The sequence below is a fragment of the Argentina anserina genome, chromosome 3 (genome assembly GCF_933775445.1).
Source record: "Argentina anserina chromosome 3, drPotAnse1.1, whole genome shotgun sequence".
In the NCBI taxonomy this organism is placed as follows: Eukaryota; Viridiplantae; Streptophyta; class Magnoliopsida; order Rosales; family Rosaceae; genus Argentina; species Argentina anserina.
Window position 1 is genome coordinate 27,883,443 of NC_065874.1, and position 18,038 is coordinate 27,901,480.

General features: G+C 37.8%; 3 protein-coding genes and 1 non-coding gene across 4 annotated transcripts; 2 read left to right on the forward strand and 2 right to left on the reverse strand.

The window, feature by feature from the left end:
- The first annotated feature begins 2,604 nt into the window (after window positions 1-2,604).
- Window positions 2,605-3,230, forward strand: LOC126789292 (histone H4). Its single transcript, XM_050515422.1, has one exon. The coding sequence runs from the start codon at window positions 2,666-2,668 to the stop codon at window positions 2,975-2,977; it is 312 nt and encodes a 103-aa protein (XP_050371379.1). The 5' UTR covers window positions 2,605-2,665; the 3' UTR covers window positions 2,978-3,230.
- A 420-nt stretch (window positions 3,231-3,650) lies between these two features.
- Window positions 3,651-10,130, reverse strand: LOC126789272 (calcium-transporting ATPase 4, endoplasmic reticulum-type-like). The gene is made up of 9 exons (XM_050515397.1): window positions 10,037-10,130; window positions 8,523-9,947; window positions 8,211-8,274; window positions 8,004-8,125; window positions 5,805-6,086; window positions 5,297-5,674; window positions 4,836-4,945; window positions 4,453-4,681; window positions 3,651-4,339 (listed from the first exon to the last, which is right to left on the reverse strand). Exons 2-9 carry the CDS (start codon window positions 9,909-9,911, stop codon window positions 3,758-3,760), a joined length of 3,156 nt encoding a protein of 1,051 aa, XP_050371354.1. The 5' UTR covers window positions 9,912-9,947; window positions 10,037-10,130; the 3' UTR covers window positions 3,651-3,757.
- A 2,245-nt stretch (window positions 10,131-12,375) lies between these two features.
- TRNAI-AAU (transfer RNA isoleucine (anticodon AAU)) lies at window positions 12,376-12,449 on the forward strand. The gene has a single exon. It is a non-coding gene; the product is annotated as a tRNA-Ile (tRNA).
- Window positions 12,450-12,603: 154 nt separating this feature from the next.
- LOC126789273 (receptor-like protein kinase HERK 1) lies at window positions 12,604-16,100 on the reverse strand. Its single transcript, XM_050515398.1, has one exon. The coding sequence runs from the start codon at window positions 15,600-15,602 to the stop codon at window positions 13,098-13,100; it is 2,505 nt and encodes an 834-aa protein (XP_050371355.1). The 5' UTR covers window positions 15,603-16,100; the 3' UTR covers window positions 12,604-13,097.
- Window positions 16,101-18,038: the final 1,938 nt, after the last annotated feature.

The following is an 18,038-nucleotide window of genomic DNA, read 5'->3' on the forward strand; positions in this document are numbered from 1 at the left end:
TTGGTAGATATTGTTTATGTGCAGATTGTCTCCATGTCTTTGTAAAATATGAGTGAAGTCACTGGTTATACAGTTTCTTTAAATAAATGAGTGATTGAAATTTGATGATATGAGGCTACCAAACGTTCGGTGGCACATAAAATTTCTTAAACTATAAAGGTTATGATATACACAGGGTTATGAATAGTCATTTATCCGGACTTAATGGTACAAATGTTGCTTCATTGAGAATTTTATATATCCTTTTCTAATACTCTGGAGCAGAAGAACCTCTACAACACATATACAAATGGAAAATAGGATAATGGTACAAATGTTGCCTAATAGATCCAGGACTACTAGCACACTTTGAGAAATTTATAGTCGGCATTCCATGCAAGTATAATCTAATGGCACACCAGGTGTATCCACATGTAATGTATTTAGATTACTCCAATAGCTTAAAAAAACCTAACATATATCTAGTAATTTGTTGGTATCAACATCAAAACAGATTACTGAATGTATGTGAATTTGTGTGAGGAAAGAGTTTTAACACCAAATAATTACTATAATTTTAGACTAATCGAAGTAGAATAGTAAACTTATATATAGAGGGCAAACAGGGATAAATGTTCTATTTTTGAAAGGCAGGGACAAATGTTGGGAGCCATGCAATAAGCATGTGTTATGGATGCTCAAATGTTGTAACAATACTTGTTACTTGGAGGCTTAAGAAGTCATGTACGTTGAACGTCCACAACTTAATTTTACCGTTTTCAATAGCACACAACTATTTTGTTGTGTAGCATTATGCCATTATGGACTAAATGAAGTGTATGAAGTCATGTACTGATGTTGTTAGTCCTTTTAGTGGATCGATATTATTGAATTATTTAATGAATGTCATCATTGTCATCACATATCGTAGATATGCCTAGGGGTGGGTATAAACCTAATTAAACAAGTAAAACTGACCGAACCAAACCGAAAATATGGTTCGGATAACCGAACCGAAGAAATGTAGTTTAGAAATGAAGAAAACTGAATCGAAACCGGTTTAAACGGTTTAAAAATAGTATACGTGATCAAACTAACCGATTTAAAACCGAACCGACCGAATTTAATTTAATGATTTAAAAAATAATAAATAATGGGTATTAGTACAAAAAAATAACAAAACATAACATAGAAGGTTGTCTAGTGCAGTTAGTAGAGCGCATGGTTGTTATATTATAGGTCAGCAGTTTGAATCTCAACATTGACATTTTGATGTTTTATTGAAAATCTATCAAAATGAGAAAAATATAATCTTTACATAGTTATTAATGAGACGTGCGTTTGATGTACTGATTTGTGACATCATTTTTAGGTAGGAATTTGAGTCTCACCTCTTGAAAATTTTTAAAAAATTACGTATGAGGTGTAAACCGAAACCGAACTGAATTTTAATTAAACCGATTGTTTCGGTTCAGATTAATTTAATTCGATAAATGGTTTGAATTTCTAGAAAATCGATTAAAATAATTCGGTTTCGATTTAGACTAAAAACCGAACCGAACCGATATATGTCCAGCCCTAGATATGCTCTTCCCCATTGCAAAGCAGTAATCAGATTCCCATTCACAAATCACAACTGTTGCCTTCTTTTGATTTCATCTATCCTCCAATTGTTTTATAACAATGGTTTCGTGGTTGGGAATGTCACAGATCAAGTAGTTGTTTTGCAATCAGAACTTGTAGGAAGTCAATAAAGTCTTTCATGGAGCTTGTCCTTGGTTATAACTGTTTGTTTTTTTGGAAGCGATTGTTAGAGTTATTTGTGAACAAAATTTGTTACAACTCCGAAATTTGCATAAGCTGATTAATCCAACATTAGTGTTGTTAAGTTGTATATTTGAAGCCCATTCTTCTGCAACTAGGGACTTTGTGGTTGCAAGAGTAAGTTATGGTGCAAGGAATGAGCATCTGTCTGACTCAGCCAAACTAGCGTATGAGCCGATGAAGTGGTCAGGCGGGAATCTGGGACTATTCGACTAGCTTGTTTCTTGTGATAGCCGCAAGGAGATTTTCAAATCTTATCATAAGTGAGTTGTAATCTTTTCATTCTAAAAAGAAAGAAAGTGAATTGTAGTCTTTTAGGTTATGTTCTATCTAGATTTTTCATCTAAAGTTGTGTCATATTGCTCTGTTATTCTTGATACAATCAAGTTGATAGTAGGATCTACTAAAGTGTGCAAGGGTAAATGAATTTTTTTCACCAAATAATAGGGTGAAATTAAGTTACCAAGGGTAAGGACTTCACCGGTGCTTCCGTTAGTCGGTTAGTCCACTAGCTCCAGGCACGTGCAGCTCGCGCCCCGCTTTCCCCAAAAATTTCAAAACTCCCACTCAAATTTGAAGTTCAAAATCACCCACCTTTTTGTGTTTCTTCTCGAACGCCAAAACAGCCAAAATCTCACAACCAATAACAACACACGACGCGGATCGACTGTCTCAACCGTCGATAAGCACTTTCATCCAACGACCACTATTAACCCGCTAGAGTCCCAAACACCTCCCCTGCTTCTATATAAAAACCCACAAACCTCCTCCCCTTCCATCACAACAAATCTCACCCTCCACTCCACTCTCCCCATCTAAATCAAATTTAGAGTCTCTTTTCTTCTAAGTTTTCCGGTGAAAAATGTCAGGCCGTGGTAAGGGAGGCAAGGGATTGGGCAAAGGAGGAGCAAAGCGTCACAGGAAGGTGCTGAGGGATAACATCCAGGGCATCACCAAGCCCGCCATCCGCCGTCTCGCTCGCCGTGGCGGTGTCAAGCGTATCTCCGGCCTCATCTACGAGGAGACCAGAGGTGTCCTCAAGATCTTTCTCGAGAACGTCATCCGTGACGCCGTTACTTACACTGAGCACGCTCGCAGGAAGACCGTTACTGCCATGGACGTCGTCTATGCGCTCAAGAGGCAGGGAAGGACCCTCTACGGATTTGGGGGTTAGGGTTTCTGGGGTTGAAAGTCTTGCTGTCAAGAATAGAGTAATTGTGATTCGGTGTTGGTTTGGTAATGTGATTAGTGGTTTAGGTTTCTTTCAAATCTATGGTTTCAGTTTGTAATTACTAGTCTGGTTTAGGCTTATGTGTCTGTAATTTGCAATTCCTTCTCTGAATTGCGGTTTCTGAAGAAATTGAGAAGCCTGTACCTTTTTGTTATCTATAATCTTTGCATCTTTATCATTAAATTTCCAACTTGAATTGGTATTGGCTTTCTGATGAATCTACCGGCGGAATGTGAATTAAAGTTAACAAGTTTTCTGAACTCTTACAAACTCTTGGGCAGAGTAAGAATAAACCCAGTAACAATGTTGTTATCTTCAATCTTTGCATTTCCATATTCAAATTTTCCAACTGCAATTGGTGCTGACGTAATGATAACATATTGGATGGCTGTAATGTATATGATAAATCTTGAAGTTTAGTGTAATGTGAAATGGGTTAGTTATACATCTTCATGTTCAGAGCTTCAAGATTTTAAAACGTGCACCCGGCAAGTTTCTGAATCCTAGTTGATTAGAGAAAACCCAAAATTCAAAAATTTCAGAAGCTCAGAGTAAGAATGAACACTGTAGCAATCTTTTCAGGAATGGAGTCTCTTATCATATTAGAACAATGGACTAAAAATTGCACTATGGTTGATTTGTTCTATTAGTTTAAGTAGTCGTTTAAGGCGAAAACCAAATCCTAGTTTTTTTTTTTGAAAAAATGTCATGATATGTTGCTGCTCATTCTGTCTTGCGCTTGGACTTTTCTACAGCTGAATCTGGCAAGCTAGTTGTACATCTTCCCACAAACTTGAGCACCTCATCAATTAAGACAACCGGAGAAGCAACGGCCAACACCAAGAACCATTCGTTCAGGCTAAGGGGGACAACGCCGAACACTTGAGCAAGGAATGGCACGTAGAGAATCATGAAGTGCGAGCCGAAGGAGACAGACATGGCGAGAAGGAGCCATGGATTAACCCAGGGAGGCATTGTCAGGAGGCTACTGTCCTCGGACAGGGCATTGAGGGAGTTGAACATCTCAATGGCAACCAGGACTGAGAGGGAGAGTGTTGAGGCTTTCATCTTGCCGGTAAGGAAATAGTCACATGGATCCGTCTCGAAAGTGAACACCTGAGCTCCAGCTGTGAAGTTGGATGCTGAGAAGCTCTCCCAAGAAGAGCACTTGTGCCAGTTTGCAAGTTGATTGTAGGTCACAAGACTATGGCCATCTCCGCTGAGGTCAATGCCCAAAAATGAGGAATGGGTGTACCAGATAACGAACACCCCAACTGTTGCAACACCAACGTAGACTCCAATCACCTGTAAAAGTTCCAAAAGGACAGCAGGGTCTGATGAGAAACTGACTTATAAAGTAGAAGAAAACAAATTTATCTGAAATGTTTTTGATGGGGAGATATAAATAGTTCTTGTACCAGATAACGGAATAGAATCCAAGCAGTGATCAATGAGTCGTTGCTTCTTCTAGGGGGCTTCTCCATAATATCTTTGTCCGGAGGATTGAATCCCAAAGCCGTTGCAGGGGGTCCATCAGTAACCAGATTGACCCAGAGAAGCTGAACTGGAATCATGCCTTCTGGAATTCCCAGGGCAGCTGTTAGAAATATGGAGGCGACTTCGCCAATGTTTGATGAAATCATGTACCTGCATTTTGGATAGGAAATTAGAGAAGACAATAGTAACTGCAGTTTCCAAAAATCAAGGAATACAGACTTAATCCCAGATAAGACTAGATCAGACAGGAGAAATTACATTTATCTTTGAAAAAAGAAGTAATTTTTTTAGAGATGAATCAAACCGGATAAAAGCTTTCATGTTGTTGTAAATAGATCTGCCTTGTCCAACAGCAGAAACTATGGTGCTGAAATTGTCATCTGCTAATACCATATCAGAGGCTTCCTTTGCAACCTGTGACAGTAGACCAGGCATCACGCAAATTGAGCGGCATTATAACATCTGAAGATGTAGGATTCCATGCTAAAAATATATTATTAAGACCAAGTAATAAGCACATAAGGAGACAAGATGCGGAACAGTCCACTCAAATGGCTTTCAAATGACGAACATGACAACTTCACAAGGTGTTAGAAATTGTAACCAGGCATTGGTGGCAGGATAATCTTTTGTGATGAACATAAATAGAATGAGTGCAGATACAAACTTGGGCTCCCTCATGATCATGTTCAACAAACCTCATGATCAGACCGGAATAAATGGGGATGAAAAAGGAAAATGAAAGACGAAACATCAATCAAGTACCTCTGTCCCAGCAATGCCCATGGCAATCCCAATGTCAGCCAACTTCAAGGCAGGCGCATCATTCACTCCATCACCAGTCATAGCAACCACTTCACCATCCTCCTTTAACAACCTCACTATCTCTTGTTTATGCCTTGGTTCAGCTCTAGAAAACAAAAGGCCTCCACTTTGTCTCAAATGAGTTTTCTGATCAGGGTGATGTATAAAATCTTTCCCTGTTAAGCTTCTAGAACTGATATTTTCAGAAGGTCCAAATACACCTATTTCGCGGCAAATAGCTTCAGCTGTATCCTTGTTATCTCCTGTGATAACCATAACACGGATTCCAGCAGTTTTGCAGTCCTCAATTGCTTGGCGGACTTCTTTTCGTGGAGGATCCTTTAAGAATTTACAATTGTATGTGTCAGTTGTGAGAACAATAATAAGTTTTAAAAGCACAAGATATGGAAAGGAAATGCCTAAATTGTAACAGATTACTGAAGAAAGACAAAAGCCAGGAACAACTCACTCTTAGCCCAACAAAGCCAGCAAAAACAAGTTTACTCTCAATTGAAGAGTAGTTGGAAGGATTGAGTAACTGCTGATGAGCTGGATGGTCTTCATCACCATTATACCCTGTGAACTCTGGCAGGTCCTCCTTGTATGCAAACCCCAAACAGCGCAAAGCACTAGTCGACATCTCATGAAGGCTGCCTAAGATAAGATCCTTAAAATTTTGGTCCAATTCGGCAATGGAACCATCAACCAACTGAATGGATGAGCTTCTCTCCAATACATTTTCAACTGCACCCTACAAATGTTGAATATCAAGTTAAATTTGGTCAATATTCATATGTTCCAGAAAAGGAAAACAAAAAACAAAAAAACAGAGAGATTGGTATAACAGTGGGAGACTCGGGAAAAATATATACTATTGTTGCATGTGAGATAGACCTTAGTGGAGTGGATGTAATAGTCATACAGAAAAACCAGCTGAAACAAAAAAATTTGGTTCATCCTTAAAAAAAAAAATTTGGTTCGTTATATGAAAACAAGGATGTAGAAGGGGAACCAGAAAATTACAAACACCTGACCTGAACCTGTGAAACAGATAGAAACGAAAAGAGACACATAAAAGAACAGAAAAAGGAAATTATTGCGTTGGGGCGTATAAATAGAAATCAACAATACGTGATTCTATCCTTCTAAGTAAGAAATAAGAAAAAAGTAAAATCTCAAGGGATGAAATGGTGCACTGCTCCAACTTTAGATATGACGCAAATGAAAATGTTTTAGTGCCATAATATGACGCCATATTCGGCGCCGCGGTATGCCACGTCATCTTGTCACGTCAGCAATTATAATAATCACAAAATGTCATTTTTGAATAAAAAGACAATCATATCCTTGTTAATCCAATGACTAGATTATTATAAAAAAAATTGTAGTTCTTTTTTATATCATTTATTTTTTTCAAAATGCTTTCAAAATGTAATTAAAAAATACGATATATACAAAATATGCTTGAAATATATAGATATATATATATATATATATATATCTATGTGTGTATATGTGTGTGGGGTGTCTATATGATAATTGTATTAATTAATTATATCTATTAATTAATCGTAAATATAAATTAATTAAATAAGAAAGTCATGAATCTTTTATATTTGCACTAGAAAGATTACAATCGACATAATTATATTAAATATGGTATTAATTAAGATATGTATACTCTAGGAAAAATAACATTTGTTACCTTACATATCCCCTTAAATCGATTATACCATAACAAAAGAATATTCCCTTTCAGAAAAAAAAATCAAAAGAATCTTACCAAAAGTTTTCATCTAAATATAAATGTTATAGTTACATTACATCATTTGAAATTTAAAAATAAATATATTTTGTGCATATATATATATATACAGTCTCTATCCAGAGTGAAGGTTCACTCTGAAGTTTCAGAGTGAAGTTCCAATTTTGACACACTTTTCGATCAAATTTTTTCACCATAAGTGATTCAATATTTAGGTATGCTATTCAAGATCATCTCTACAAAATTTCATCTAATTCGTACATCGTTAAGGTATTGAAATTAGATTAAATCAATGAATGAATTAAAACTGTTCAACGTGAATCGTTCGTGTAAATCTCAATTTTGAAAGCTCAAATCATTGTCAAATTGGATGAAACTTTGTAGAGATGATCTTGAATAGCATATCTAAATATTGAATCACTTATGGTGAAAAAATTTGATCGAAAAGTGTGTCAAAATTGGAACTTCACTCTGAAACTTCAGAATGAACCTTCACTCTGGATAGGGACTATATATATATATATTTCGGGCATGCACACACATATTTGAAGCATATTTTCATAAATTTCAATTTTTTAAATTGTATTTTAGAAGTATTATTGTGATGAAAAATAAAAAATGATAAAAAAATAATATGTTTATAATGATTTAGAACCGTTAAATTAACAAAGATATGATTGTCTTTTAATTTAAAATGATATTTTTATATAATTTTAATTATTGATGTGACAATGTGACATGACATGTCATGTATGATTGCATCGCCAGATTTAACGCTATATTATGCCGCCCTAACACTCCTCATGAGGCAAAATTGTACTTGTAAGTTGTAAATACAATAATTTCCTATTAAGTGCATCGCCAATCAAAGAATCCAATAGCTATGATCAATGAGCAATGTACCTTGACGTAAAGAGAGTTCTTCCCTGCGCCAGTATTCACGATTACACCCATGGATTTGCGGTCACGGTCAAACTCAAGTGTTGCAATCCGCTTATCAATTTCCTTCCAATGTGTACAACAACCTACAATGTGATAATTATATAAGAAAAAGAATTAGTCCCACAGAAGATCATGAAACAAGAGATGATTCAAGGGTTGTTTACTTACGCAGTGTATCCTTAGAACCAGTAGTATTGAGTGATTCAGGAAATCCCATCTTCTCAACCAGAACCTGAAGAAAAACAAAACCCACAAAGTTTAGCACCAGAATGAGCACATACAAATTTCTTTAGCAACCTCAGGATGGTAGTGGTTAATTAATTAGTAGCAATATGTCATTATATGCTGCAGTATGCATGGCACTTTCATATATTCCAAGCACTGGTAAAGAACAACTATCGACTGATAATATGTTGTGTGAACTATGCAAACTTCCAAAGCATAAAAATCAGGAATACCCTTCAAATAGTGCCATATCACCTTCAAGGCTGCTTCTGTAGGCATTCCACTGGCAACATAATGAGACCCTGACAATTCAACACCAGCATCATTACACAAAGCAGAGATCTTCGCAATCATTTGAACATTCGAATCCATATGACCAGCCGGCGGCCAGTCAGGTATTTTCCCATCAGAAGGATCGTACGTGGTTCCCTCGACATCAAACGATCGAAGAGTCCCAGGCCTATTACCAATAGCCACAAGCTTCGCCACCGCCATCTGATTAGTAGTCAGAGTCCCCGTCTTATCAGAACAAATCACAGTAGTACAACCAAGAGTCTCCACACTCGGCAGCTTCCTAACAAGTGCATTCTTCTGCGCCATCTTCCTCGTCCCAAGCGCCAAACAGGTGGTGATCACTGCAGGCAAGCCTTCTGGAATCGCCGCCACAGCCAATGCCACAGCAATCTTGAAGTAATAAGTACACCTCTCGAACGAAAAGGCGAAATTGGTCGGCCAGCCATCCACCATTTCCCAGCTGAGGAAGTACTTGAGGTTGATCAACCAAACCAAAGCGCAAATCACTCCGATTATAGCTGTCAAAATCTCCCCAAACTCATTCAGCTTCTTCTTCAATGGCGTCTCCTCCTCGCATTGTGAAGCCTCCTGAATCTGAGAATGCACTTGCCCTATCTCCGTCTTCATCCCAATCCTTGTCACCAAACACACGCAGTTCCCATTCACAACCGTAGTTCCCGCGAAAACCATACACTTCTTCCCCTGAATATCCGCATTCTCCGCCACCGCCTTCGCCGTCTTGCTAACCGCCTCACTCTCACCGGTCAGAGAGCCCTGCTCCACCCTCACCGTCGAGCTCACCAGGCTCAAAACCCTCAGATCAGCCGGAACCTTATCTCCTACTCTCAGCTCCACAATGTCGCCGGGAACAAGCTCCTTCGCCGCCAAATTCGGCACCTTCTTCCCGCCACGCACCACCGCCGCCGTCTCCGACTGAATCTCCTTCAGCGCCTCCAGCGCCTTCTCGGCGTTGCTCTCCTGCCAGATTCCGACGATCGCGTTCACGATCAGGATCAGGAAGATCACCAACGGCTCGACGAACGCCGTGACGTCGACCTCGCCTGTCTCCTCGCCTTCGTACCAGGCCAGAATGAAGGAGATGACCGCCGCGAAGAGCAGAATCCGGACGAGCGTGTCGTTGAGCTGGTCCAACAAGAGCTTCAGGATGGACTGATCCTCGTGCTTCTCGAGTTCGTTCCATCCGTAGAGCTCCCGGCGCTTCTCGACTTCCTCCGGCGAGAGGCCGGAGTCGCGGCGGACCTTGAATTCCTCCTCGCATTCCTTCACGTCCTTGGACCACGCCGGAAACGACTCCGTTTTGGCCGCCTGTTTCTCTGATTCTTTTACCATAATTGAATCGTTAAAGTATTCCGACGGTTACATTACCTGAAAATTAGTGTGACTGAGAGAAAAACGATCACGGAAAATTAACCGAAGAGACATAGAGAGAGAGAGAGAGAGAGCGAATAATTTACCGGTATTATACGCAGCGAGAAGAAGCAGATTGTGATTTAGATTGAGAAGCGATCCGAGTAGGTGGTGGATTTTTGTGATTTTGTTTGATTTCTGGGACTTGTTTGTTGTGATTGAGAAGAGTGAGCGATTCAAGGGGTGTCTTACGTGGGCGTAACGAGAATGCATATTGAGCAGCCGATGAGGACGCGCCACGTACGGGGGTGGAGGGGGAGAGGCCAGGAGAAGTGGGCCATGATGAAAGTTATTGTTTAATAGTGTGATTCTGTGCTTTTTGGGTTTTCGTGGTTTCCTTGATGTGGAATCTCTGACTAAATTAATGGCCCATCTGGCGACCCCGGTCGTCGACTTTTTGAGTTTGGTTTTGCCGGGATTGAACTACATTTCCTTATTAATTATTATTCAAGATGAGGGATGACAATGGGGCTGCGGGAATCGAAATATCATATTCATATTCAATTTTAATTATGTTCCATATTCGTTCTAATTTCTGTTAGAAAATAATGTGTATTTCCTGTTCCCATATCCGCTGGGATCAATTTCTCATACCCGTCTCAATACCCGTTAATGATATTTTGTTATATTACATAAAAATTTATATGAAGTATAGAAAAAACGTAAAAATCTAAAATGAAATTAAATATCATGATGAAATTAGTTTTTTTTACATTAATCCAACTTAAACCAATACAAGTCTAGTTCAAAATAAAATAATAACTATTAAATGTTTTTATTTACATAAATATTAATTGATTAATTAATATTAAAAATATATATATTTTATTTTTATTGGGTGGGGATGAGAATGGGGATCAAAATACCATCCCCACCCGTTATCCGATTTCATATTTCGAATATAGAGAATCTTCATATCTATTCCCCGTTCTTACCCATTACACAGCCTCATTAAGATCGAATACCCATAAATACCCTACCCGATGGATAATATTGTCATCCCTATTCAAGATTGGCCTGCACTTTGTTTATGCGAGAAAATCATGTATGAAGTGCGATATGTTTTCCCTGTCAATCTTACCCGATCATAGTTAGCTTCCTCACCTATACAACCTAGTGAACCACCTTAGTAAATTGCACTTCATTCACTAAATTTGTATTTATAAATTAAAGAAGTGAATGAGAAACAAATTTGCCGACTACCCAAAAATGTCCACCAAAATATCCACCATTTTATTCTAAAAATTCTATAGACACATGTCATTTTTTCTAACCATAGTTTTTTTTTACTATGGTCAATCATTTCCACATATGAATATTTGCAATTATTAAAACTAATGCAATGGAACAATGATTTCAATTGCCCAGGTTCATACCTATACCTGAGACATCAACTTTCAAATTTATTATTTTACTTTTTTTCTGGGTTTTACTTATATAGTCACAAAGGTCATGTAGATTTCATTATTGTATCAATGTTTCGTAATCAAAGTGGCTGGGAAAGTGTGATTGATTAATTATTCTTGATTTCATATATATATTAGACCCCTGATCTTAATTTGATGTGAGAGAAAGTGCCATGACTAGATGCCAGGTGCTGAGGGAGATCGCAAGAGAGAGATGGAGAGAGATATATCTAGTACATTATAATTAAAACAGAGTTTGTCAATCAAAATACACGTAAAAACACATGAATTTTTTTTTGGTTGACAAATTGTAGAGATGGAGAGAGAATTTTTTTATATTTCAGATAACTTCCACCGCATGCTCTCTTCTCTACTGTTGAATATGTAAAAAAAAAAAGAAGATTTTCCACATCATGGGGATACTTCCACTTAAAAAAAATGTGCATATCGAATTGATTGGTTATGTACGTGCATTTATCACTTTTGATTACAGCATTATGTCACATTGTTAGTAAATATAAGTATTATTTTTCAATAATTATAAATTATTAAACTAAGATCAGATAATATCAGAACTTCAGCCAAACAGAGTGTTCGAAAAAAAATTACTTATGATTTTCAAATATCGTCGATATTCTCATTATTTGCTTCTTGTTCGGTTTATAAATTAGAACTTAAATCATCTCTCAATTTGACTCCAGAATCCGCCACCGGAATGGAACGAGGCCGAGTTGCGAGAGAGCAACGAGAGTAGAAGGGTCAAGATTGGGCAAACCTCTCTTTAAGCAATAGCAAGAGTAAGCAGTGCTCCGTGTCATATTGAAGTCTGAGAAAATCAGGTGAATGATTCAATAGTAAAGTAACGAAACATTGGTGAATAATGGTTGGACACTTGGACCATCTATCATTTCTCGGAAAGAAATAAAGTAGCTCATCAATTAAGTTCTAAGTTCTATTGATTGTCATGACACATCAAAAGTGGCCTATTAGCTCAGCTGGTTAGAGCGTCGTGCTAATAACGCGAAGGTCACAGGTTCGAGACCTGTATGGGCCAATTTTTCTTTTTTTCAAACTATTTTTGTGAAGTTCTTTGCTACATACATGTTCTTTTCTACAGCTATTCTGTATGCATCTTTGAACGAACACAAGCATCTCCTCGAAGTATTGACAATACTGTAAACATTCGTGTGAAAGAACCGTAGTTGCTCGAGAGGAAAATTTGAATTTCTTATAAATTGTTTGTTGTATAAGCGTAAATAGGAAAAGGTTCAAAGCCAGGAAAAATAGATACTATCTAATTATTACAAATCTTGCACCCTTATACAGAGAGTGTCTACTGAAGTAAAACTTAAAAGCTATTAATGAAATAAACCAGAAAATGAAAGAGTAACCTTGTACCCTTGTACCAGTAATATCTTCTGTTCGCAATCACCTCGCATGACGTAGACAACAGGCGGCAGGGTTGAGAGAACAATGTGCATGGAAGTATGGAACTACTATCCCACTCTAGAATGTATGCTTCACATTGTGTGCAAATTTAATAAGAAATACAGAATCCGTATGAATTTGCTGAAAACACACTTAGACCACCACCCCTTCTGTACAAAACGGAAACTCAGAATGCTTCATGAGGTTTAATCCGGGAAAGTTTATCAGAAGAGAAGCTAAATCTCGTGGAATCCAGTCTACCTCAGAAGAACAGTTACCTACCCTCGGACTTTACCAGCTGTGAGAATACTCTACTCATGGAAACACCTGAAAGATCATCTACGCTGGAGACTTCAAACTGTCCGGGAGAAGTGGCTGTGTCGATGTGATTGAAATTATTGACTTGCGGAGATAGTTCACCGATCATATTGGTGCTGTTATCTTCAGGGTCCCCTTGAACTAAAGCCTCTTGAAGTTGCAGAGCATACTCCAGATTCCACAGCACATCACCCATTGAGGGCCTGTCAACACCATAGTCAGCCAAGCATTTCTCTGCGGTTTCTGCAAATTTTCTGAGAGAATCTGGTCTTATTTTTCCTGCAAGTGTAGGATCTATGATTTGCTCCAACTGCCCTTTCTTCTGCCATTTCATCGCCCACTCAGCCAAGTTCACCATTTCCCTTGGGAGTGATGGATCTATGACAGGTCTTGCACAAAGAACCTCAAACAAAACCACACCAAATGAATACACATCTGATTTCTCTGTCAGTTGTTGCCTTCTAAAATATTCAGGATCAAGGTATCCAAAACTCCCTTTCACTGCAGTACTCACATGGGTCTGATCGAGCTCTGGACCAGTCTTCGAAAGCCCAAAATCAGCAACCTTGGCCATGAGGTTTTCATCAAGCAAAATATTTGCAGACTTCACATCACGATGAATAACTGCTTTTGCATCACCAGTGTGAAGGTAGTGAAGTCCTCTAGCTGATCCAATGCATATTTCAAGTCTTGCCTTCCAGCTTAAGCTGGGTAGACCAGAGCCATAGAGATGACTCTTCAGCGTCCCATTCTCCATATATTCGTATATCAGAATCATCTCACTCTTGTCATCACAATACCCTATCAATGACACAAGATGGCGATGACGAAATTGAGAAAGCATCTCAATTTCTGTCCTGAACTCTGCAAGCCCCTGTTGAGACCGTGGATTTCCTCTCTTGACAGCTACTTTAGTTCCATCATTAAATTCTCCTTTGTAAACCTTTCCAAAACCACCAATTCCAATAACCCAACTCTCGTCAAAGTTGTTGGTAGCCTCCTGAACCACCCCAAAAGGAAAGCGATACTGGTAGTTGGAAGGAGCACTAGCAGTTGTACCGTATGAGTACTTGCTTCCCATGGTGTGAGAATTGGTTCCATTCATGGAGAAAGGAACCCATGTCTTAGAATGCCCCTGGTTCGCCTTATCTTTCCTTCTTCTGCACAGAATAAAGAGAATAGCAGCCAAAACCACTGCAACAAGTGATCCAACAGTGGCACCCACTATAACTCCGACATTACTCTTTGAGCCGGAACTTGAAGTAACTGCACTGCTTGCTCCATTGAGGTGGCCATCTGAATTGTTCATTTTCAAAATCTCAAGCCCATTTAGAATGGCATTGGGATAAGCTTTATTTACAGAAGAAGGACCAATACTGATATGAATTGTATTCCTGACAACTGGTGTTGTAACATAATCCATGTAATATGGTGCGGCCAACAGGTTAACTGTTACAGTACTCAGATCAAACTCCGGCGCAACATTCACAGAGTCAACATACACATTGAAGTAAAGCTGATTTAGAGCTTTACTTACAATGTCGCAAAAGTGAAACCGGACAAGATATTGATATCCAGAATCCACTGCAAACTCCCAGGTCACATTGAAATTGCTGTTGGGATCATCAGCTGAGTTCATCTCTGTGAGAGTACCATAAACAGTTCTAGGAGCTGTCTCTGCAGTTGCCAAACCGTCGGCATACTCAACAGCTGCAACATTTGACACATCTTTGGCCAAGTTCTTGTTCAGTAGATAGGCTTGATCAGGAACCCATGTTCTCCACAGGGTATCATTCTCAAAAGACACCATTGGTCCACCCATATTCACCCTCCAAGTTGTCTCCAGTGCCTGCTTCATCAAACCTTGGAATTTTCCAGGAGTGGTGCTGGCTTCATCGGCAATGAGATCATCTGGGACCGAAACAACTTCTATGGCATTCAAGAATGCAAATGAACCACTAGAAGGGGCCAAAGTGACAACAAGGCTATTCGAAGTCACATCCACCGAAAACTCTTTCATTAAAGAAGAGTTCCGAACACTGAAATCACTAAGCAGGCCAAATGTTTGTGTGGAAACAGAGAATGTGGCCTTGCTGAGATCATAACTGCCCGAAACAAATGGGTAGAAATAGAGGCGGATCCAGTGCCTACCGGTCTGGCTTATCGGAAAGGTGAATTTTGAAGATTCAGTAAAGACTCTTGCTGTCGGATACAGCGGTGAGTCATCAAAGGAAGTGATTGATTTCAAAGGACTAGTGACAAGAACTTCTTTGGGAGTTGAAAGGAACTTCAAAGCCAACTTATCAGATAGATAAACACGGCTACCAACTGAAGTATTAGACGTTGAACCACAGTCTATGAAGTAATTGTCTACAGAAGTAAACCCACTACAGAAGCAACCCAAACTCAAGATTGACAAAACCCAGATGCAAATATTATACTTTCTACTACCCATCATCATAAAGATAGGAACTTTATTGAAATCTGGGTTCTTTATGCAGAACAGAACACAAGTTTCTACTTATAAAAAAAACAAAAACAAAATCTAAGCAAAAACCCAGGAAGAGAAGTGATTGAAGAAGTGAAAAGATGTCACCTTTTGAGATCAAATGAGCTTTAGTTGTGAGATATGTGTGAATCCCAGAGCACAGAGACACAGAGCAGAGCCAATCTCGGAGGACCCTTTTTAGAGTGGTTTTGTTTGTTTATTGTGGGATTGAGAGGACAACAGTTAATTTGGGCTGAAATATTGCAGAGCACAAGCTGGGATGAACTAGATGACAACACCCAGATGGAGACTGACAGCCTTCAAATGCTATAATTCTATTTTATTGCATTTTACAAAAAATACAAAAACAAAGGGGAATTAGAGTCAAAGTTGCTGAGAGGAAATGAGTGAAGGAGGAAGAAAAAACCGGCCAGGTTTGGGAGAGCTCAGATCTTGTGAAAGTGAAAATAGAATTGATAAATTCTTCTCCATGGTGAGTAGTTTTATTAAATAAAGTAACTGACCAGTAATGAATAAGTTGCAGAAATTAAAGGACCAGTGGGGGAGGCAACTCCAAGCAGGTAGAAAGTAAATGTGGAGGGGGGTCATCCTTTCTCACTGCATGAGTCAATGAGTCGTAACCTATGAGTTACAACCTACATGAATAACATTAGATATATTTACTTTGGTCAGAGGAGAAAAGAGATTGGCCTTCCCTTGCTAAAGGCCATTTGAGCTGTTTAGCCGTTCAAAAACAAAAATAATATATGATTTTCATGGTCATCGAAAGTTATTGACACATTTATTTACAGGGAAAATCTAATGAATGACATACCATAGTCACCGATAATTTTAGTATATCAATTTTGAAAACTATCATTTAATTAACATATATATCGTTAAGTTTTCCGTTATGTTTGACGTTACAAATAATTTTTTTAACACTAGCAATTAATCAACCAATTTTTCAATAAAAACTAACATTTAATATGTCAAAACATTTTCACCTAACGACTTTATGTCTATAGTTACTTTAAACTTGGTGGAATCATTGTTGCCTTAACTAGGAAAAAGGTTAGAAAACTGCTACAAAACCAAGACCATCTTCAATCTTTTGAAAACAAAAGAACATAAACAAAACCAACTCATGATCCACACTTAAGCGGTAGTTTGCCACTGAGGACTTAAGGATTTCAAACATTTAAAACATATAGACAATGTTCTAGAATTCTAACCTCTGCACTCAAAGGTAAACAATTATTTTTACCTGAAATTATTAAATCAATTTATATATGACTAGACTGTCTAGCGTTTTGGAAAATAATATATAAAGAATTGCAAGAGAAAAAGAAAAAATTGAAAAGGCTAGAAATTTTTAGGGGTATTTCTATAAAACACCCCGGGATACTTGGATATTATTTATCAAATCTAAAGAAGAATCTATTATATTCGAAGAGACATAAAATTCTCCAAAAAACTCTTCAAGATGACAAAAAACCTCTTAATATTTTGAGTATCGGTTTGATCCACCCTAACTGGTATCAGAGCTTGTTTTGCTCAAAAACAAGCAAAAATCAGGCTTATGTCATAGAGTTGGCTCCTTTTAGCCAATAAAAAAGAATCCAAACTAAAGAATTATCAGTCATTTTGTATTGAAAAAGCTACTGCTAAGTGACAAGTGTGCTTTCATTAGAAGCATATTCAAGCAAACCAATACTCAATTAAATACGTGTGTAGATACTAAATACTCCATACGACGAACACATTTATCTCTAAAGAGAGATTGGAGTAGCAGATCTTGATCCATCAAGACCAAACCTGATTGATTTCCTAGATTATCTAGTGTCAATGTTTTGAAATAGTAACCGTAGACATGAGATCGTTAGGTGAAAATGTTTTGGCATGTTGAAGGCTAGTTCTTATTGGAAAATTGGTTGATTAATTGCTAGTGTCAAAAACAAAAAAGTTTTGTTTGTAACGTCAAGCTTAACGTCAAAGTTCACGGCATATATGGAAATGATGTTAGGATTCAAACTTCATGTACTAAAGTGTTAGTTTTCAAAGTTGGTATACTGAAATTTATCAGTGACTAATAGTTGGTATATTGTTCTTATAATTTTCCCTTATTTAAATGCATATGTTTTTCATTGTACTGGTTTGTAAAACTTAACTTCAATAAATTTTTTTTAAAAGACAATATTTTTATGTAATTATGTTTTCTACGAATGATAGTTTTGACAAGATACATCAATGAAACATTTGTATTTTTATATAATTATCGTTATATATATGTGTGAAGATAAAATTATAGAGGAGTAGATTTGACAGTTCACAATTTTGTGAATCTTTTGAGTGTTCGTTTTATAGTAGTAGAGATGAGCAATTGCACCCAACTTAGTATTTGATAAA